Source organism: Podarcis bocagei (assembly GCF_964188305.1).
Source record: "Podarcis bocagei genome assembly, chromosome: 1".
Classification (NCBI taxonomy): domain Eukaryota; kingdom Metazoa; phylum Chordata; class Lepidosauria; order Squamata; family Lacertidae; genus Podarcis; species Podarcis bocagei.
Window position 1 is genome coordinate 72,033,609 of NC_138125.1, and position 23,027 is coordinate 72,056,635.

General features: G+C 42.8%; 1 protein-coding gene across 3 annotated transcripts in view; it reads left to right on the forward strand.

Moving 5' to 3' along the window:
- Positions 1-23,027, forward strand: part of TRIM66 (tripartite motif containing 66) — a 66,500-nt gene that overhangs the window by 12,406 nt on the left and 31,067 nt on the right. For all 3 annotated transcript variants that reach the window (XM_081206966.1, XM_081206965.1, XM_081206967.1), the window contains 9 exons: positions 5,158-5,262; positions 9,881-10,028; positions 11,509-11,641; positions 13,035-13,151; positions 14,322-14,436; positions 15,024-15,170; positions 17,085-17,202; positions 18,636-19,576; positions 20,564-20,710. In XM_081206966.1, the coding sequence (XP_081063092.1) occupies positions 5,254-5,262; positions 9,881-10,028; positions 11,509-11,641; positions 13,035-13,151; positions 14,322-14,436; positions 15,024-15,170; positions 17,085-17,202; positions 18,636-19,576; positions 20,564-20,710 (1,875 nt within the window). In that variant the 5' untranslated portion in view covers positions 5,158-5,253. The remainder of the gene's footprint in view (positions 1-5,157; positions 5,263-9,880; positions 10,029-11,508; positions 11,642-13,034; positions 13,152-14,321; positions 14,437-15,023; positions 15,171-17,084; positions 17,203-18,635; positions 19,577-20,563; positions 20,711-23,027) is intronic.

Genomic DNA, 23,027 nt, shown 5'->3' on the forward strand with positions numbered 1-23,027 from the left:
TGGATATCACAACATTTGTTAGCCCTATCAGATCATCTTCCATGCTTACTGTATTTTTCCGTGTATAAGACAATGCTTTTTGCTAAAAATAAAAAAGGCAAAAATTGGGTGTCGTCTTATGCACGGATAGTGAATGCAGAGAAGGGACGTGCGATTAATGGCAGCAGCAAGCAGGAATTTGCCAGTGGCGATTGGGCGGGTGATTGGCGGCTGCGGCAAGGCCTGATGGAGATTGGCTGTGGCTGTGGCAATTGAGCAGGTGATTGGCAGCTGTAGCGAGGCGGGCAGGCTATTGGTGGCTATGGCAAGTGGGCGGGTGGGCTGTTGGTGGCGGCAAGCGGGCAGACAATTGGCGGCTGTGGTGAGGTGTGTGATTGGTAGTGGCTGTGGCAAGCGATCGGCATTGGCGAGCAGGTGGGTGAGCGATTGGTGGAAGTCCCTTCCCCCACCCCCAAAAGCTAAAGAACTTAATTTCTTAATTTTGGGTTAAAGAAAATAGGGGTTGTCTTATACATGAGGGCATCTTATACATGGTAAAATACGGTAATCCCTTGCTTTCTTGGATGGGAACAAGATGTTCTGTACAGGACAGCTTAAATATCCCTATTACTCAAAGGAAGCACAGTTTCCAACCCCTACTCAGCCATTCAATAGTAGAACATGCATAGGGTCCCATGTTCAACCTCCCACATCTCCAGGTAGGACTAGGAAAGTCTCCCTGGAGCAATGTTGCCAGTCAGTGCAGACAAGACTGACAGCAGTGTAGACAACATGGACCAATGGCCTGATGCAATCTAAGGCAGCTTCCTATGTTCCTCACGGTGAACTAGTCCTAATTATTCTCTCTTGGCCTAGTTTATTGCATCACTTCACACTAAAGGAGCCCCAAAGCAATTTACAGGGACAACATACAACAAAAAGCCATTAAAATGAAATAAAGGTACATTGTCCAACAACGTAAAAAACTACCCCTACCATATAAGGATGACCACACAAAAAGACCAAAAGCCAGAGCATTGATGCTGTCCACATGCTCTGGAGAACAAAAACATCTTCACCTGGCACCAGAAGGATGACAAAATATACCAGTCAAGCCTTCCACAATCGGGTGTGGGGGCACTGAAAAAAACTGCCACCCTCCAAACATCTCTTGCATGGGCACACAGGGAAGGGGCTCAGAGGTTGGTCTCAGGGGGCAGAAAGAGGTCCTTAGCCATACGGCTCTTTGTCAGTTAAAACCAGCAATTGGTGGTTATTATGATAAAAGGGACAATCACCATGGGTGGGATTCAGCTAGTGCACAAGAGCTTCTACTTGTATCACAGGGTTTCTCCTCCTCCTGTGCCCCCCCCCCCAATTTTTTGGGTTTGGGGAAGAACCACTAGAACAGTGTGCAGGGTGAGAAGAGGCGGGCTTGTTCCATCTGGCAAAGTGAAATACCTGCCCTAATGGAAGAGTTGCCTTAGAAGAGTTGCATTGAATTCCTCCCTGTGTATGTTGCCCAGAGCTTGTTTTAGAAGAGCAGGATACAAATGTAATGAAATACTTTTTGAATTTGGAAAGAAGTCTAATAAAAGAGTGATCTAAAGCAGATTTCATTGTGCTAATATACTGGGGACTGAACTGAAAAACTGCTTTGCTGACAGCATCAACAAAAGATTGTCAGTATCGTCTTTTTTTACCGGCAAGATCTTATAGGAATGTGCATTCAAGGATAATGAATGCTGAGTAACTGGAAAACATCCAAACCTTAGAGAATTACTGGCAGAAATCTAATTAATCATAAGAGTAATGGACAAGTTAACAGCTGAGTATTCTGCAGAGCATTCACATGAGAGAGACAGAGAGCGCTTGTACAGTGATGACAACTTCATACGGAATTATATATGTGCATTTTTCTAGATACATAATTTTAAATAGGCTTACATAATTTAAACCTGAAAAATACGTCGCCCAAGGCAAAGAAGACCAATCACAGGCAAATTTATTTATATAGGTCTGCAATTCTATTTTCACATGAAATACAAAGGGGGAAAATTGATGTATTGAGTGATACAGTCACTTTGATCTTTGAGTAACTAGGCCCAAGCGCTTGTCAGAGTAACTACAAGTATGATTTTAAGAGCATAAGAAATGCCTTGCGTGGCTGAACTAGCAGTCCTTATAATCCAGAATTCTTGCCCCCACCAGATGTTAGGCTGTGAAAACATTGCCAGCTTAAAATGCTACAACATTATTCTTTTTCTCAACTCAGATTGAAGCTGTTTTGGTGAAAGACATAAAAACGTGGTATATCATAAGAAACAACAGGATAGGTACAGGATTATGGTTAACATTGTTTGTATACTGCTTCCCAAACCAGTGTTTTGAGTATATAAAATGCAAAATAAATGGGAGTGTGTACATAGCCTAAGTTAGCCATCCCCTGTTTGCCCTCAGCATATGATAATTGAAGGTATACTGCTCTAAACATGGAAGTTCAATTTCAATTTTTCAGAAGTTTCAGCAGAAAGCAAGAATGTAATTCTGTAACTCCTAGAGAACTTGGATTGACAAAGGCAAATATTCATTCGCAGTTCATCAATTTACCTTATTTCTACAATACACTGCAGTATTATAATTATCTCTTAAATCTATGTATTGAATTTACGGTATTTAGAATTACAGACTCGCCATACTGAAGGGTTCATGGTAGGTTTCAGACTACTGTAGTTTATGAAATCATCTCTTCTGCGAAAAGCACAAACAAGTAAAGGTACTCTCTGGTCTGTGTCATTGCTCCCGTAATCAATATAAAGCAAATACTAGCCCCATCCCCTGAGAATATTCTTATACGTCTCTGCTTATATGTAGCATCCTCAGATAGTAGGTTTGTCAGCACCAAAAGGAAGCAAGATGACTATCAGCTCTAGCTATTTCTAGCTGAATAACAAACCCTTGGGAGCCATTACCAGCATATGTTGTTGCCCCAGCTGAAAACAGCTTTGCAGGAAAACACTCCATGATTTGCAGTGAATACAACTGACCAAACTGAGGGAGCATAATAACATGTGGAACATTGGTTGATGTAACCTTGATAAATGAATATCATGGGGTGGCCATATTTTATCCATTACTGTGCATAACAGATGATGTTTAAATTCTCTTATTTTTAAAGCCATAATTTTTAAACTATAATTGTAGGATAAAAGGCCACATTTCCTGAAACCAAAGTTTTGGTGAAATATACAACAGCAGAAGCCTGCCTTATTTAAAGCGAGACCACTGGTCTATCTGCTTCTGCATTGTCTCCACTGCATTGTCTACATTGACTGGCAATGTAAATATGAACCTCTCCAGGGTCCAGCGGTCATTAAACTGCTTCTTTAAAAACCATCTTTAGACCCGGCCAGTATGGCCAACTATCGCCCAGTCTCAAATCTTCCATTCCTGGGCAAGGTGATTGAGCGCGTGGTTGCTGAACAACTCCAGGCACGCCTGGAGGATGTGGACCATTTGGATCCCTTCCAGTCGGGATTCAGGCCTCATCATGGGACTGAAACTGCCTTGGTCGCACTGGCTGATGATCTCTGGCGAGCTAGGGACAAAGGTGAGAGTTGTTTCCTAGTTCTGCTGGATCTCTCAGCGGCCTTTGATACAATCGACCATAACATCCTTCTGGACCGTCTAGAGGGGCTGGGAGCTGGGGGCACTGTTATACAGTGGTTTCGCTCCTTCCTCCTGGGCCGTGTTCAGAAAGGGGGGGGATGAGTGTTCAGACCCCTGGGCCCTCACTTGTGGGGTGCCTCAGGGTTCCGTCCTCTCCCCCATGCTTTTTAACATCTATATGAAGCCGCTGGGAGAGATCATCAGGGGGTTTGGACTGGGTGTCCATCAATATGCAGATGATACCCAGCTCTACCTCTCTTTCAAATCAGAACCAGTGAAGGGAGTGAAGGTCCTGTGTGAGTGCCTGGAGGCGGTTGGAGGATAGATGGCGGCTAACGGATTGAAGTTGAATCCTGACAAGACAGAAGTACTGTTTTTGGGGGACAGGGGGCGGCTGGTGTGGAGGACTCCATGGTCCTGAATGGGGTAACTGTGCCCCTGAAGGACCAGGTGCGTAGCCTGGGAGTCATTTTGGACTCACAGCTGTCCATGGAGGCACAGGTCAATTCTGTATCCAGGTCAGCTGTCTACCAACTCCACCTGGTACGCAGGTTGAGACCATACCTGCCCACGGACTGTCTCGCCAGAGTGGTGCATGCTCTAGTTATCTCCCGCTTGGACTACTGCAATGCACTCTACGTGGGGCTACCTTTGAAGGTGACTCGGAAACTACAACTAATCCATAATGCGGCAGCTAGACTGGTGACTGGGGGCGGCCGCCGAGACCACATAACACCGGTCTTGAAAGACCTACATTGGCTCCCAGTACGTTTCCGAGCACAATTCAAAGTGCTGGTGTTGACCTTTAAAGCCCTAAACGGCTTCGGCCCAGTATACCTGAAGGAGCATCTCCACCCCCATCGTTCTACCCGGACACTGAGGTCCAGCGCCGAGGGCCTCCTGGCGGTTCCCTCATTGCGAGAAGCAAAGCTACAGGGAACCAGGCAGAGGGCCTTCTCGGTAGTGGCGCCCGCCCTGTGGAACGCCCTCCCATCAGATGTCAAAGCGATAAATAACTACCTGACATTCAGAAGACATCTTAAGGCAGCCCTGTTCAGGGAAGTTTTTAATGTGTGATATTTTAGTGTATTTTTGGTTTCTATGGAAGCCACCCAGAGTGGCTGGGGAAACCCAGCCAGATGGGCGGGGTACAAATAATAAATTATTATTATTATTATTATTATTATTATTATTATTATTATTATTATTATTACTACTACTACTATTATTAGATGGGAATCTTTCTCAACTCTACCTGGGGATGCCAGGGATTGAACCTGAGACCACTGGCATGCAACACACGTGCTGTACCACTGAGCTCTGTCCCTTCTCCAATCTTCTGCATCACACATTGTGCATATTTAGAAATAGATACACAGTTCCATAGCCAGTCCCAGCCGAGTGGGTATACCACTGTCATGCTTTGGTGTACATATTTTAAAACTCGTTTGTGAAATAGCAGTTTATTCTATTTCCTGAACTGTTCTTCTTTTCTACCTCTTTGCTTAGGTATCTTCTCATATCCCGTTTTCAGACACTTCGATTTACCAAGGAATGTAGCTGAACATTTATTTATTGGGGACTTTTGCAACAATAAACCAAGCCATGGCGAGGGTAAGTGGACAATATTCTGAAGCACGCCTGGTGGCCACAGAAACAACATGAGGGGCAATAGACAATCAAGGCGTACTTAAGAGCACAGCCATTGAAATAAATGGAGTAAAATAATGGCAGTCAATGGGTTTCCTGTGAATATGAGCCACTCCCTGGGCTTAACACTATTAGTTGTAACAGATTATGGTCATGCAGGTTAAGTACAGTGGTACCTCGGGTTACATACGCTTCAGGTTACATACGCTTCAGGTTACAGACTCTGCTAACCCAGAAATAGTACCTCAGGTTAAGAACTTTGCTTCAGGATAAGAACAGAAATCGTGCTCCGGCGGCGCATTAGTTAAAGTGGTGCTTCAGGTTAAGAACAGTTTCAGGTTAAGAACAGACCTCCGGAACGAATTAAGTACTTAACCGAGGTACCACTGTACAGGCAGCGTAGCATTGATAGTGCAGAAGGCAATCAGCTTCTGTGAGGTACTTCCTTCTCTGATTGTTTTGTTTATTGAGTATTACATTTATATCTCATTTTCCTCCCAAGGAGCTTAAGGTGGCCTACTTGGTTCTCCCCCTCCCTATTTTATCCTTGCAACAACCCAAGCTGAATGGAGTTTTGAATGTTATGTTTCGTGGCTGAGTAGCCTTTGGAACCCCAGTCTACCAAGTCGTAGTCTACTAATCCCACTGTGCCATGTTAACTAAGCACCTAAAAACACCAGGTCCTGTACACATAAGCTTAAACGTAGACGAGGCCCAGTCTGCAGGCTTAAAATCAAATAAACAGGAAAGAGGGGGAAGAAGGTGGCAGCAGCAGGGCTGGTGGAGAAAATAAGGCAGACTTCCCCATTCTGCTTCCAGTTTAGATGCTGCAGAGGAAGCAGACACCTGGAAGCACCCTCAGGTGGCTGTTAATGTAGGCAGATCAAGTTTCAAACCTAAGGGATTTGTCTTATGGTAACTAACTGTTCCCTGTTTGATGACGCAATAGTTCCCCTAATGTTTCAGCACAGCCTATTATGTCACACAAGGCTGGAGTGCAAATATGGTGAGAAAGTTTGGGAGGCAGAAAGTTAATGAGGGAAAGCGGAGGGCTGGAGGGAGCAGCGAACTCCAGGCAAGGGGGTTCCTTTTGCTACGGAAGTGAGCACTGCAGTTTTCAGGATTCTTTGGGGGAAGCCATGTGTGGTGTGGATGTGATTTTAGATTATTGGTGCAGACTATTTCATACTCTTCAACCCTCCTGATTTGAGCAGGATATCCTGACTTCTGATTGGATCATGGAATGATCCCCATTTGGGGGTCTGGTGCTCTGGCGCGAGTCAGTGGGTTCACGTCAGAGCACTGGACCAAAAGACACTTGTTTTTAAGTCTTATGCAAGTCATCTGGCTCCCGCGAAAGCTTGGGAACAAAAAACGAGCGTCCCAATTTTGATCAGCAGCATGTTGGAGGGGATGCTATTTTAGCATGAAAAGCATTAGATAAGCATTTATGTGGCTGCTGCAGCTGAGGTTGCTTCCCTGCCTAGAATGTTCACCTTACAAAGAGTTTTACTGGTTGCTTTGAATCAATCTAAGTATATTCTTTGTAGCCAGCATGGAAAGGAAAAGGAAGGGGCAGCTTTGGGACTGCCAACTGAAATCAAATACTGTGGTTTTGTGGGGCTACATTTGCCTTGAAGCCTAACGAGCCTGTAAAAAACATTTTTTTTATCACAAGTGCTGCACAGGAATCACCAACAGAGAAGGAAAATCTCTTCTGCAATTGCTTTATATTTGTTTTCATTAAATAATACTGGTTCGCTGAAGACTTTGAAGTAAAGATAAAGCAACACAGCCTAGAAACCAATTTCAGTCTTTGAAAAGTTAACGGAAAAGTAACTAGTGTGTGACAGAGTGACCTATCTTAGTTTTTACCTGAACGTCCCCTCTACTTTTTCTACACAGTGGGAAGTTCAGGCCAGGGTTGCCCTGATAGGATCCCTTTGCTTTGGAAGAGAGAATACTACAGAGACTTGTACTATCTTTGCAGTATTCTTGTTTATTTACACATTTACATGTTGAGGATTATCACAGTACATAGTAACAAATATAGGCAGCTCCAGATTTCAACATTTCGGACACCCCCCAGTCCCGATATCAGCTCATTTCAAAAATTTAGTAATTCTGTAAAGCAACCACTTGCTTCCAGCACTCTGCTTGGAATCGCAAGCAAACTTTTAAAAAATACATGGGAGTGTCTTGATTATTGAGAGCTAGTTTGATGTAGCATACAAATAAGAGTGTTTACTTTGCCTGGAGTATTGTGCCTCAGTCTAATTTACTTGACTAGGTTATTGCAAAGATGAATGACATAAGAATTGGAAAGTGCAAAAGTGTTGAAACAACTATCTGTCATATAGTTGGCAAACTGGCAGATTACTGTAGACAGGAAAAGATTAAAACCTGGGTGTAGCTTGAGCCTCATAAAGATTGAATGCTGTTCAGTTTGGGAAGGAGCTACTTTATATCATTGGGTAGTGGCAATCGCCTCTAAATTTTGTGACTTGTCAGCACAAAAGCCAAAATGGGATGCGCAAACCAAATGCAAAAATGGCCGCATAAATGCACTCAGTGCTAAATCTCATTTCATAATGTTGTTGCTTCACTTTTTCAAAACAGCTAGGAAAACACTTTTACTAGGAAAATGCCTCTATATTGAATCATAACTAATAATAATTACTAATACTAAAAAGTCTTAATAATGTCTTTACATGTGCAAACCATTCTGCATTGCAAAATTTGGAGGTTAGGGTCCAAGGACTGTGAGGTAGAGTCAAAGGCGGGTCTAATTTCATGATTTGTGAAAGTGCTTCCCATAAAAACGCTATTCAGGGAAAATGCAGTTCCAGTGTTCTTCACCCTGCCTTTGATGCTTGCTTGTTTCTCACTGTTTAGCTGTCCACATTAGCAACTATGTGCCACCTTTTCATTCCGTTGCAAAGGTGAGCCAAGGAAACCAGGAGGAAGCATAAAACTGGAAGGTCAGTTCCAGAAAAGCATAGGGAAGCTTCATATCTAAAAAGCACTTTGAAGACAAGAAGTAAAAGCTGTAGTCTGCTTAAAGCTAGCATTGCCTGGAACAGCCTGCAGCACGCCCCCATAACCCTCTGGGGGAGTTCATCATCCTAACAGAATTGCCTGGGAACAACAACAAATGACATAGGTGCAGGGAGAGTGGCTTTAACCCTTTGCTCCTGCTATTGTCCTTATTAGAACTGGGGTCCCACATGACTGCTATCTGCAATAGGAGGAAAGCTTGTGGAAAGAGTCTTAATAGCAAAACACGCTGTATAGATTATCACACTGTGAAATAATAATATATGTAGTACATGAGAACATAAGAAGAGCCTGTTGAATCGGGCCCATAGCCCAAATAGGTCAGCATCCTTCTCTCACAGTGGCCAACCAGATGCCTGTACGAAGCCTAAAAGCAGGATTTGAACACAAGGGCACTCTTCCCTCCTGTGGCTTTCAGAAGTACTGCTGCCTCCAGCTGTGGTGGCAGCGTACAAACAGTACAAAATAGCTGTAAGCATATACAGCTGATCAGCTATCATGGAACTCCATGTAGGGTATAAAGTAAATGGAATAACCAAAATGTTTATTGATATTTCACAACCCTGGAATTAAAAGTTGACAGGATGCCAGTCTGCAGCCTGTTTTGCCCATTGCCTTGTTCAGGAATTGCCACATGTTTAGTTAAGAGTGCTGTAGAGTCAACACACACATTGAAAAATCAGATAGCACAACTAACCTTACACTAAGCTATGCAGCTGCGGTGTGCTTATAATAAACAGAGAATCAATAATTCCTATCCAAAATATCTACCCAGGAATATTATATGTATATGCCTGTCATTTTTTATGCTTCCTATCTTTCCAGTGAGTCACTAGTTCTTCTTTTTGGCAAGCCATAAGAAGCTTCTTAGCTTATATACAATTTTTCACAATTTGATGTTTGAGAGTGTTTTCCTTATCTGTGTACCGAAGATTAATTTGGCAAGGTCTCATCCGGGCCGAGCCTGCTATGTCTTTCCAAGAGGTACACCCATGGAAAATGCAAAGCAAAAGTGAATAGAATGCCTTCAAATATATGCAGAATGCTTTCCCCTCGATGCTTTGTTAACAGTGTTTATCTGAATTGTTTGAACTCTGCTTTGTCGCTTTCCAAACATACTCTGTCTACTAGGGTATTCTCCCAGCCATCTGTTGTGTGCAGAGAGCTTTTCATACACAACCGTGTGCCGCAAACAGATATTTGCGTGACAATTCTTTTTGTGTAATCAGGACTGTGGCTCAATGGTAGAGAATCTGTCTTGCATCCAGATGTCCGCAGATTCAATCTCTGGTGTTTTGTTGTGCTTTTATATATGTTGAAAGCTTCCCAGAGTGACTGGGGAGGGCAGGCTATACCTCAACATGCTTTTGACTTGCAAAAGTGTAAAAGATGTGCAATCTTTAAAAAGTCCAACTTCCACATTTGCATTAAGTTTAGACATCTCTGTAAGTTAATGGGAGTCACCCCAAATTTAAGTTTAGTTTTATTCAGGTCTAAGCTGTTCTTGTTCTTGTTGTCATTGCAGAATTGCTCTGGATGTAAAGAGAAGAGACCTGCACACAGTCTGTGTACTAACTGCAACAAGTGGCTATGCAGCTTGTGTACAGAAGAGCACGGGCATGGCAAGGAAACAGGAGACAATTTCTTGCCTATACCATTGAAGGGATGTTCAGGTAGAAATGTAATCTCATGCGGTTCTGTTTTTGCCAAACTTCACAGCGAAGTGCTATTTGCCCCCATTAAACAGCTGACTTGTGTCACCTGCCACCTGCACTGCTTGCTTGCTTGTTGCCTGCCATTCTGTTGTCACATGCCAACGACCTTACATTTTTATGTATATAGGAAGAAAATGGCTGTTTTCCTTAGAACAAGGAGTGCACCAAGGGAAACTTACATCTGGGGAAAATATTTTTACAAATGCACTAGAAGGCAAAGTCAGTCCTCCAGCAATCTCTACCCCATTCCAGAGTCTTCTCAAGTTCCTCGGAAACTAAATGCAACACAGATAACATATTGGAATGTTTTCTCCACAGGCAAAGTAGTGGAGATTTGTGGGGAGCATCAGTAGCTTTAGTGTGTAGATGTTTAAGGTCTTTACTTCTGAAGGAAGCTTCAGGAATTTTTGCCCACCTTTGTTGAAATGTTTTCTGGAATCAAGGCCCCCAATTCCTGTCTTCAGTATGCAAAATGAGACTGGGAGAATCTAGCTTTTCATTATTTGTTAATTTCGTTAATTTAAAATTCATGCAGTGATAAGCATAGAAGAAAGATGCCAGATAACTACATGTCCATCAAAAGAAAACATGGCACCAAAGTTAATGCATACCCTAATAAAATATGCAACACTGCTACATACAAGTGGCAGTTTAATAAAGTATGTAACATGCTGTATTATACATTACATCTAGATGAGGCAAAAGCTGGTTGTGAATTTGAGGAAATGAAGTTGAGCAAGTCTTCGGAATGGGAACTTGGCTGGAAACTTGCCTTAAGAATGTAAATGACTTTCCCCTTAACTGTCCTAGGAGGCAGGCATGCCAGTAACAAAAAAGAAAAAGACAGAAAAAGACCATATTTATACTCAACTCCCATTAGTGCCTGGAAGTTTTCCTTTCTTTGAAGCTAGTAGTAAGTGACTGAATCAGAACAATCTCACAGGGACTAAGGGATCTGATGCATGTACATATCAATATTTATTAGGCATGCTTCTTGGGGGAAAGGAAGATCACATACACCTACTGATTTGGGAAAACTTTGGAACTCAACGTATGTGCATTGTAGCCTGAGGATGGATAAATACGTATAGTAGAAGCTGAAGCATTTCATACAGAGCTTTGAGAACAGAATCGGTTAGTGGTTGAATTAAGCAAATTATACTCAGGATAGGTGATCTTCTTTCTGCTTTGCTGTTGACATTATGTGCCAAAGAAACTCTGGTGTTGTGCTTAAAATAGATTAGGAAAATAAACTATAAATGCAAATTTGTTTATTTTGCATTAGAGTGCTCAGATTACATGCTCTATTCCAAACTTAATAAAACTACAAGAGAATAGGGGGAGAGCAGTAGAATGGCAGTAGAGCAAGAACTTAAGGCAAATGCCATGGCATTTTTATATACCTCTGGAGTAATTTTGTATTAATCCTGGTTTCCAGGAGCTGATGGGGAAACAAGTGAATTTCCCTTGTTCTGCCCAATGCACAGTCAAGAGACACTCAAACTGTTTTGCGAGACCTGCGACGCCCTCACTTGCCGCTGCTGCCTTCTAACAGAACACAAGGAACACAGGTACTAAATATTTATTGTCCTTTGTTCTTAGTCTAGTGCTACAAGGAAGAGCCTAGTGACTGAAAGGATAAGGTTGTCCCACTTTATTTTTCTATCACAATGTTTCTTCAGCTGTACAGAAGGTCACACATCCCACTATGCAATGTGAACTTCCACTGTTTTCACATGATGCACTTACCACACCATCTTGTCTTACCTAGAGGTAAGACCCAGTTCAGAATTGAAACCTTTCTTGGGAAAAAGTTTTATAGTACTCAATGGAGGTAACCTCCAAATTAGTTTGGACAGGATTGGGCTGTGAGCACATTTTGTGTCCCATTTGAATACTATGAAAGTGGGGGAAAATTTGGAGGAAGAACGGAAAGTATAGGCCAATGCAGGTTTTAGATTAATCTTTGGAGGTTATTTGGAGCAAAGTTGATTTTGACTTCACATATGAAAATTATTGTGGTTTCCTCAGTTCTTCAGCACACACTTATGAAATCCTCATGTGTGCAATTAGCAGACATTTGTGATTATGAAGGGAAGGTGAAGCAGTCTGTGTAGCAGTTACAAATGATATTGTGATTTTTGATATTAGTGGAATAAATATGAATAATAAAAAACTAATGTGGTTCAGGAAACAGTTTTAGGAGAAGGCAGCTGTCAAATATGTACCCAGATTTGCACATATAATCTGGTAGTCCAGGCCTTGACTGGGTGGTACATGAATAATGATGCCAAGACAGTAGAAAAGCTGCTGGGGTTTTCTGGAAAGTTTTTGGTTGACTGGACCTTGGGCAGATCCACACCATACATTTAAAACACATCCCATACCTGTTTAAAGTGCATAACTTGCCCTAAATAATCCTGGGAAGTGTAGGTGCTGAGAACAGTAGCTCTGTTTGGGGAAAACTTCAGTTCCCAGGGTTCTTTGGGGGAGTCCATGTGTTTTGGATGTGTGTTGAATGTGCTTTAAATGTATGCTGTAGATCTGCCCTATCTTCAAACATACATATTTAACACTTCCTGACTGCATCATGTGTGACTTCCATATGTGAAGGCACCATCATGGGTCAAACACCAAAGACAAAGGTGTCTCCTCCTTTCAGGCACTTTGTTGTTCAGTGGAGGCAGTTTGCATATTTAGTGGTGTGCCATTTACGTGTTGAGTAGTCAAATCTAGACAGTACAAGTGATGTATGAACCTGCCCACGTTGTCTGGTGCAGGGGTGGGGAACATGTTTTGGCCTGAGGATCGCGTTCCCATATGGGCAGTCTGTCAGGGGCCACACGCCAGAGGCGCAAATCCCTCTTGCGTTGGATTTGAACTGAAGACTGCTCACTGTTAATTTATGAATTTATTAGTAGAAGAATAAAAAACACACACAAAAGGCTTCTCTTCTTTTCCTAGGTTCAGACATCTCCACGAAGCTTTACAAAACCAGAGAGCCATCCTGGAAAATGTGACGGCTAAAGTGGAAGAGAAGAAAAATGGGGTGCAGGTCTCAGCCAAACAGATTGAAGACAGGTAACTTTCAAGGACACATTCTAGGCAAGGAAGAACAGAGAGGGTGTGGCTGGGGACAGGATACAAAAACACTTTACAAGGAACAGAAAGAGAGCCTGGATGGTTGCATTTGGCCTCAGACCTAATGTTCCCACAATAAGGCAGTCAGTGATGTTTTTGAAGGTGGCCTAAGTAGGGACATAACTGGGGCACATCATTTGAAGGGAAGGGGTGTGGCTTGCCTACTGGCTTCCCCCACCCCGCCCCCACTTTTCTTTGAATCCATATCTGGAGTGATGAAGGGGAAAGTGTGCAGAACTCTCTGACCCTCTTGGGCAGAAAAGCATGGGGTGTGTGCTTTTGCTGGAGGTCAACACTTCAAAGAGAGGAGATCTGATTACCATGCTGTCTTGTTCTAGGTATTCAGTAACATGTGGAAGAGGCGGCCAGTTTGCCTAGCTGTGTTAGATGGGAGAGCAAACATCCTTTGGCATTTTGCTAAATTTACAGCCCAGTCTTGTGCAAGTTTGTTCAGAACTATGTTCTGTTCAGTGGATTGCAATCCTAAAGTAGTAGCTTAGAATAATGGCTAGGTTATTCAGGGTTAGAAGAAGGAAAACTCAATTCAAATCTAAGCTCAAGCAATGCTTGGTGAGATATAAAGAATGCAATAATAAGTATGCCCAATAAGGAGTTGCCAATATCACAGCAGTTAGAAAGGTTTATTTCTGTCTCCAGTGATACAAGAATAGCCACACCAAATACCCTCAATGATAAAATGCTGAGAACTTCAGTCTGACAACTGTCTGTGTGTGTGTGTGTGTGCGCGCGCGTGTGTAGGTTTTGCTATAATCTATTAATAATGAACTAGACAAATATAATCATTACTTTCTCAAGAAACCTAGCAAATTTGATAAAATCAGGCATTGTTTACTTGTCACCCTGATTCAGCAAAACTCTTTTGGAAAGTCCTACGTTTGAATCCATGAAGCATGTTATTCAAGTTAGCAGTAGTGCACGTAGGCTTAGAATTATGATATTAGCCGGATCATAGTACTAAGTGCTTTGAAAAATGCAAGCCATATACACTAGTTGGCTTCCTGGTGCAATTGATAACACATTCACAGTGATGACCATCAAACCTTCTCATATATACACACAGTGAAGTTGTCAATGGCTTATTTTCTACAGATTGTTTGAAGTAAAGCACCTGCAAAGGAAAGTGGAAAATCAGATCAAAATGGCCAAGATGCTCCTGATCAGTGAAATAAATAAGAGAACGAATGTTCTACTTGAACAGCTAGAGGTAAGTAGGGTGGTTCTAACGTAGCTAAGGCAGATCATTACATGCAGACATAAAAACAACAAGAATTTATTTATGTGGCGAACTCAAAAGTCAAGAAATGCATGGGGTGAGAAAAACTGAAAGGGGAGACCCTTCCTCAGCTGATGTGGGAATGTCTGGTAATGAAGAGGGTGCTTTGGGAGAAGGGCAGCTGGGCAAGAGATTTGGAAACAGCACAGCTAGATGTCCATGGTGCCCTACAGTACCAGTGGAACTGCCTATATCAGGAGTGGGGAAAGTTTTTCAGCCTGAGAGCTGCATTCTCTCATGGGCGATCTTCAGGAGGTCACATGCCAGTGGTGAGTGGGGTCAGAGGCAAAAGTGGGAAGGACTAATGGCAACGTTGAGCGGAGCAACAAAGTGAGTCTTATCTTTCTATAGTAGGCTATATTCCACCCATGCAAAAGCAAAAGTTTTCTGACTTTTGTTAGATGTTTCTGATACCGACACACGTTTCTCCATCTTTCTTTCATCCAAGCAAGGAAGAGGGATCATCACAGTTCCAATGACTATGTTGAGTCGTTTCTTTTGTTTTTGACTCCTGACAGAGAATCACCAGTGAAAGGAAGCAGAAACTGGAACAACAACTTCAGGGCATCATGGTGTTAAACAGGCAATTTGAACACGTGCAGAACTTTCTGAGCTGGGCAGTGTGCAGTAAAAACAGTGTTCCATTCCTCTTCAGTAAGGAGCTGGTAAGTCTAAATGCTCACTGCAATCCCAAAATGCAAAAAAGGGAAGGGAACAGAGAAAAACAAGTCCCCAAATAAGCTAATGGGGGAAATGCATGAACTCTTCTACTGTACTGGTGGCTCAAGACTTTAAAAGTACTTCTAGGTCTCCCAGAAGCTGAAGCAAAAAGGAGGTTGGCAAGCGACTCCATTAAAAAGTTAATACTGCATTAGTGGGAATCTTTGTGGTGGCTTCTGCTAGGGCAGAGCATTAGTTGAATATGGCCTAATATGTTTAGAAACTTCTGTTTTGGAGTGGAAATACACAGATTAAAGTGGAAATGGGACAGTTGAATTATGGGCAAACACACGCAAAAGTGGCATGGTCTGGAAGTTTATTGATTTGCCCATCCCTAGTCCTTATATAGATTGAGACTGCTTTTCATGCTAAAACATGGTGCCAATCACCCACACAACCAGTCATCTGGAAGCATATATAGTGCATATACAGTGCATAGGATGTTTTCTTGTGATCAGCATGGGACTTTAGTGCTGACCCAGAAGCATAGGAAATGAAACAAGATCCAGTGCCTTTCCCCCCATGCTCACACAGTCATTCACATAATGCCTACTTCATTCATGATTTACAGTAGCTTCCTGTTACTGTCATCTAGAGTGGGACAGGATATGGAATTGGTGTGAACTGAAGATACAGCACAATATTGATGCATTTATGTATTTAAGTATGTATTAATTACCTGTCTCCCGAAAATGCAACCAAGACAATGTAAGGCAACATGAACTAAAAATCTGCATTAATATGTAGGAGCTAAAGCAAATAATAAAAATACAAAAGGTACACATGTGTACTGTAAGGAGTAAATGCCCATAACAAATAATTAGACTCCCTAAACTAGCCCTGTGTAGTGCAGACCTGGCTGTCTTATGAACGCAGACTTACTTCTGAGTAAATATGCATAGGATTCCATTTTGCTGAATCAATAATATTCCAGATGAGGCTAGTGTGAAAGAGAGATCCTATGCTCACAGTGGAGTTTCTGGATATGGCTTTAGGTTGCTCTCTACAGTATGTGCAGTACTTTATTGGGGAAAGCACATATAAAAATATCGTTTGTAATTATGGGAGAAAGATTGTGAGACAGTAAGGATTTGCTTACACAGTAAAGTATTGTGGATTGTTATCTCAGCCTTGTTTCATACATCAGCAACTTATCTATTATTTATTTTATTTAGAGAATTAATAAACCACTAGATCAAAAGAAATTTCCCAAGTGGTGTACAGATAGAATTATAAAGAAAAACATGGATAAAGTCATACACCAGTTAAAAACAAGTGTACATAGAATCACCACCATCCTTAAAAACAAAGATAAAAATCAATGACTTTAAAAGAAAAATCATTAACTAAATCATGTGTCTGCCACAATAAGGTGCTGCCTTACTAAAGGAATGACTCCTCACAAATGTGGAACATACATTATGTGGCACTTGCAAAAGTGCCAGTTCTGCAGAAGCATACTTCTTGTTAACTATTTCAGGCTATTTGCTGGTCTCCATAGCAATCTGAGTAACTTTACTCTCCACTGAAGTTTGCATAGCAGACATTACAATCCTGCTGTTGTCTGCATGCAAAATCATTTCTCCTGCAGTGATGGACAACTGGCTTAGGAGTCCCTGATTTCAACATGAATTCCTTTCCTCTCATTAGTTCATTTTAGCTAGGAGATTCTTGCCTTGAAAATGTAAGCAAATCGAAAAGCACAATGAAATAAAAGGATACGGTAACTGAATGGACAAGTAAGCAATAATGGAAAATGGAAATGTAGGGTCATTTAAAGTTATAAGTCATAATCAGCTGTGATTGATAAAGCATTGATCCTCATTAACTCTAACATTAATTTTTTTATTTGTTACCAGATTGTGTTTCAGATCCAGCGTTTACTAGAAACAAACTGTAATACTGATGCAGGTCCTCCTTGGAAGGTCAGATTCACATGGGACCCATCTTTCTGGACTAAACAATTGTCCAATATAGGTAAAAAAGTATACAATGTTAGGTTTCCTTTGAGTTCATTAGATGAAAATATGTGTGTGTGTATTATCAGTATTGATGTTAATTTTTCCACTGCTGCCACTGTGACAATTCTTTGTAAGTCACACTTAATATGTCACCCAAAGGCTGCTACAAGGTGAGTCAAAGACTTTCGTGTGCGGAAAAAGGCCAAGTTGTGAGTTATACCCCTATGCGAGTGACATAGGCGTCACTATTTTGCTTTGGTGTCATAAGAATGAAAACACACACACATGTACATCCATACATAAATAACCATGCCAGAATCAAAGACTTTATTGAAAGTAGGGGGATAATGTTCATGTAAAGGTAAAGGTAAAGGTACCCCTGCCCGTTCGGGCCAGTCTTGACAGACTCTAGGGTTGTGCGCTCATCTCTAGAGGCCGGGAGCCAGCGCTGTCCGGAGACACTTCCGGGTCACGTGGCCAGCGTGACAAAGCTGCTCTGGCGAACCGGCACCAGAGCAGCACATGGAAACGCCATTTACCTTCCCGCTATAAAGCGGTACCTATTTATCTACTTGCACTTAAGAGTGCTTTCGAACTGCTAGGTGGGCAGGAACTGGGACCGAACGACGGGAGCTCACCCCGCCGTGGGGATTCGAACTGCCGACCATGTGATCGGCAAGCCCTAGGCGCTGAGGTTTTACCCACAGCGCCACCCGCATCCCAATGTTGATGTAGTCCTTTCCATACCTGGAGAAGCATTTTTTTGGGGGGGACTACAGCCATGTAGTATACCCCCCCCCACAAGCTGAAATAGCTACTGTTGAAATACTCTCACAAACCCTTCTGAAATTAAAAGATTGTTTACAGCATGGGTAGGCAAACTAAGGCCCAGGGGCCGGATCTGGCCCAATCGCCTTATAAATCCGGCCCGCGCATGGTCCGGGAATCAGCATGTTTTTCCATGCGTAGAATGTGTGCTTTTATTTAAAATGCATCTCTGGGTTATTTGTGGGGCATAGGAATTTGTTCTTTTTTTCCAAAATATAGTCCGGCCCCCCACAAGGTCTGAGGGACAGTGGTTCAGCCCCCTGCTGAAAAAGTTTTCTGACCCCTGGCTTACAGTGTCTTAATGGAAGTGCTACAAATGACAATTTGGGGAAAAGTCATACATCCCCCTTTGGGCTGGCTGTTATCTCACCAGTCCTCTACTTTTAACAGGGCTTAAAACAACAACAATTCACCATATGCCTCCCTTTGATACTCAGATACTAGGAGATAATGCAAAAGGTGAGACTCTGTGGAAGTATTTCTGAATAAGGTTTCCCCTGAAGGAAGATTTGATAGCCTGTTTCTAGCACATGTTGACCCCCTCCTGGTGGATGGGTGGGTGTTTTTCTCCATTTTGCTGGTGCATCCTTCCAGTTTTTATTTCTTCCTTGCTTTCTGCAGGCCACTTGTCAATGGAGGGGGGACCAATCCATCACTCAGAAGTGCCATCCTATGGAAGTATGCAAGGAATGCAGCCCTCCTTGTATCATCATCACGGACATCATTCGCCAGCACCACAGCATGACTCTCTCAACACCCAGTCCCACCAGTTTCAGCCTCCTGTTCATTGCCCTACGCCTGTGTGCTGCACCCATTGCCTTAACATCCCACACATGAATAAAGGACAGCTTCCTCATCAAACCATGAGCCATGCTCATTCCTTCCGACAGCCTCCTGAGATGCAGCACCACCAGCAGCAGCATTTCCCTCTGCAGTATAGCCAGCAGCAGCACGAAAGAGAACAGAGGTGCACCTCTCGACCCATGAAAACACTGCAGCCTTGTGCCCAGCAGAAATCTCACCAGGAGCACGATAGCTTATCTGCCAGGATGGGAAAGCATTCCCAAGAGCAGCCGTTGCAACAGGCAGCACATCCCATTTATCCCCTTCCCCTGCATGATGGTCAACAAGGCCAGGCTGGACATTCCCAGCAGCTGCCTGCGCAATCTGCTCTGCACAGTCCGACAGCGCAAGTTCAGCTTGGTCCTCTCCAGAAGCTAAAGCTGAATCACTTGCAACAGCAGCAGCAGCAGCAGCAGCAGGAACAGCCACCCTTGCCGCCGCCGCCACCACTGTCACCACAGCAGTCATCTACGACAGGTCAGAACGAGAAGGCTCACGAACAAGTGCTACAGCAGAGTTTGGACATCATGCACCACCAGTTTGAACTGGAGGAAATGAAGAAAGATCTGGAGCTTCTCCTCCAGGCTCAGCAACCGAGCCTGCAAGTGAATCAGGCCAAGCAGCCTCAGCATGTTCAGCAAACAATTGTGGGGCAAATAAACTACATTGTGAGGCAGCCGACGGCAGTTCAGCAGCAAAGCCAGGATGAAGCCCAGCAGGTGAGTCATTTTCGTTTTTTTGGTCTCTAGCTGTTTAAATGCCCTAACCAAAACTTGGTACCAAATAGGCTCCAATGCAGATAGGTTAACACAGATTTAAAGCCAGTAATTGTTAATAAATGGGCTGACACCTGTGAACTCAGTAGACCCTTCCAGGCTTCACTATTTTTAGGTGGGATTTGATAACACACTGGCAAATTCTGGTTGCCCAATTAAAGTTGATTTGGAGCTCTTCTGCAAAAGATTGGACTTTTTGCAGTAAAGAAAGTGATGAGGAAATGCACTGGGGAGTGTGAGAACACTTGCTTTGACACAACGTTATCTAACTTGACTGCAAACAAATCCGATTGAATGTTAACTAATGGGCAAAATCAACTACCGTATTTTTCGTCCCATAGGACGCACCGGCCCATAGGATGCACCTAGTTTTTTTGGGGGGGACATAAAGGAAAATTTCCCCCCTTTATTCCCCCCCCCAAACCACGATGGGGAACAGCGGTATGGCGGTGCTCCGCCTCCCCGCTGTCCCCCGAGCTTATGGGGCTGCCCGAAGTGAGGGGCGCTCTGCTTCAGCGCTCCCCGCGCTCCGTGCAGCAGGCTGCTATCCGCAGCCTAGGGAGCCCTGCGGGAACTCCCGCGGGCTCCCCAGGCTTGCTGATAGCTTCCTGAGGCCTGGAGAGTGATGGGTCTATACCCCTCTCACTCTCCAAGCTTCAGCAAAAGCCTGTATTCGCCCCATAGGACGCACACAGATTTCCCCTTCATTTTTGGAGGGGAAAAAGTGCGTCCTATAGGGTGAAAAATACAGTAATCTCCCAGCAAACAAATTAGGAGGGTGGCTCAGTCTACAGATCATCTGGAAATGATCCCTGTGTGTACAAATAAAATAAGGGTGTTCCATCAAAAGGATTTTTCATATTACAACTCATTTCCTAAACTGATCTTGGTGCTATTAATGAATCTGTGCTGATTATTCCCTTATCATAGGTTGGTGAAGATTCCACTGATTCAGAAGGTCCAAAACCAGCACTTCCTCTTGATAGAAACATGATTCCACCCATGTCACAGCCATTGGAAGATGCTATTGTCAGTATTCACTCCCCAGAGAGTACTTTGTTGAATCCAGTCAGAAAGGTACACAGAGCTTCTTCTTTTCTTTTTTTAAACATAAGAGAAAATGTTTCAGTAGCTCTATATGGCTTCTTTGAAGACTGCTTCTCTCTTTCAGCACTTTGACAAGAATGAAGGTCAAGAGTGAATTTTCATCTTTGTAGGGGAGATTATTCTCTGTAGAAACCCATATCCTTGGAACACAGTGAATGTGTCCATACAAGTGCTTAAATTGCCCTGGAGACTCTCATGTTATTTCTATACACGTTTCATAGTTGTTAATATAGAAAAGACTAGAAGAAAAGCATTTGTAATGCAAATGTGCATTTTTACATTTTGGGGCAATGTACATTGTACGTTTGCACTACAAACTGATTGAAAAATCACATAAAGCCTTGAGTGGAAATTTCGATGGGAGTTTTTCATGAATTCTGATTTGTTGATCTCCAGGCAATGCTGCAAAAGACATATTTTGAGGGCTGCTTTGTTCCTGACATTTCTGTTCTACACAAGGATGGAGGGAAATCCCAGTGTTCACAATTATTTGAACACCCTATTTAGGTGTTCAAAAACAAGCAGCAATAATTGCATGACGGAGGGAATAGGGGGAATTCACTCAGTTCATCCACAGTCTTGTTCCTTGCATTGGCCTCCTCTCAATGCTGTCTTAATGCTGGGGCAGCCTGTCAAATGCTCATAGGTAGCTGGAGCCCAAAGGTGGCAGTTATGTATTTGTTTGAACATTTATAATCCATACTTCCATAAAATATATAAAGGAGGCTCAGAGCATATACAACACAATAATGTCAGTCTAAATATCTATAAAACACAATAAAAAACTTCAGTGAAACATCAGTAGATACTGGTTGGCTAAAAAGAGAAATTCATATTGTGAAGACCTGTCTAAACAGTACAGTTTTCAGACCTCTAAAAGAAAATAGGGACAGTTCCTCCCGAACCTCTACGCAGCAGGCCTGCCAAGCTAAAGTCTCAATTCCCAGTGAAGGCTCCAGGGCATGGGGAACCACTAGAGGTACTTCATAAGAGATCAGATGGTGCTTTGGGCATGAGTTGTTTATGACTTTGTCAGTTAACACGTGTGTAGGATCATGGGAGATTGCACATAAGGCAAAGGTGAGCAACCTGTGGCCTGCCTAAGTTCATTCAGGTGCCACAGAGGGGAAGAACAGGTGGAAAATGGGTGGCAAAGAGAGAGATAAAAAGAGTGATAGAGGTAGCGCCCCTCTCACTTTTCACTCTGGCCTTGCATACTACTAGCATCTAGCCTCCGATAAATTACCTCAGAGGTAAATTAATTGATATTGTTATAATTTGGCTATTATTGGGTGAATATTGGAAAACTAATAAAAATTTATTTGGCCCAACTCCTCCCCCCCAAACCCTGAGGTAATGTGGCCCTTAGCAGAAGAAAGGTTCCTATCCCCAACATTAGCAATAGCTCAGTAGTAGAGCACATGATTTGCATGCAGGCAGTTACAGGTTGCGTTTGTAGGCTATCCAGTTAAGAGGATGAGCTGTAGGTGCTAAGAAAGACCTCTGCCTGAGACTTTGGAAAGCTGCTGCCAGTCAGTGTACATAATACTAGTATACTCTAGATGGACTCGGTGTAAGCCAGCTTTCTAAGGTCCGGGCACATTGCTTGTTAGGGCAGGTACCTCTGAGGTTCCTCTGCAGCAGCTAAACAAGTGCAAGTTAACCCCTCTGCCTTCAATCTCAAGTGGTGGTGCCAATAACCATACAGGTAAAATAGACATACTTATTATCTTCTCTATGCAAATTTAGATTTTCTAAATTTAAAAAGGAACATTTCTTGATACCCAAAAGGGTTTTGTTTTCTGAGAACATAGAGAGAGAAATAAACTCAGTACATATTGCAGCTACTACCCAGTGTGATGACTTGACTGTAGCTTCATGCATTACAGACTGGAAGCATGCTCCATCACTAGGCAATATTAAATACTGAAAATGTGCTTGCTTAAGTTGGTAGCTTTTACCCACCTCCTCTGAGGACCTTTTGCCCAACAGCCACTTGATCTGGTCACTTCTGGTCAGTAAGAAATGCTTCCAAAATGATAAGACAAGGTTGTTTTTACAAAAGTTGACAATTCTTCTTTTTAGGACATAAATGACTAGATAGATGTGAATAGGCATGCAGCTAGTAAATATTTTAGTTGGCCAGTAACTTCAGTGGAGTTGTTTAGTGGAATAATAGTGCCTTTCTTTCTCTGAAGCTATACTATATATTTTGGCCTGGCTAGTTCCTGAATGGAACACTCTTCAGCCTCCCATATACACAACCCTGAATCCTATGGAAAAAGAG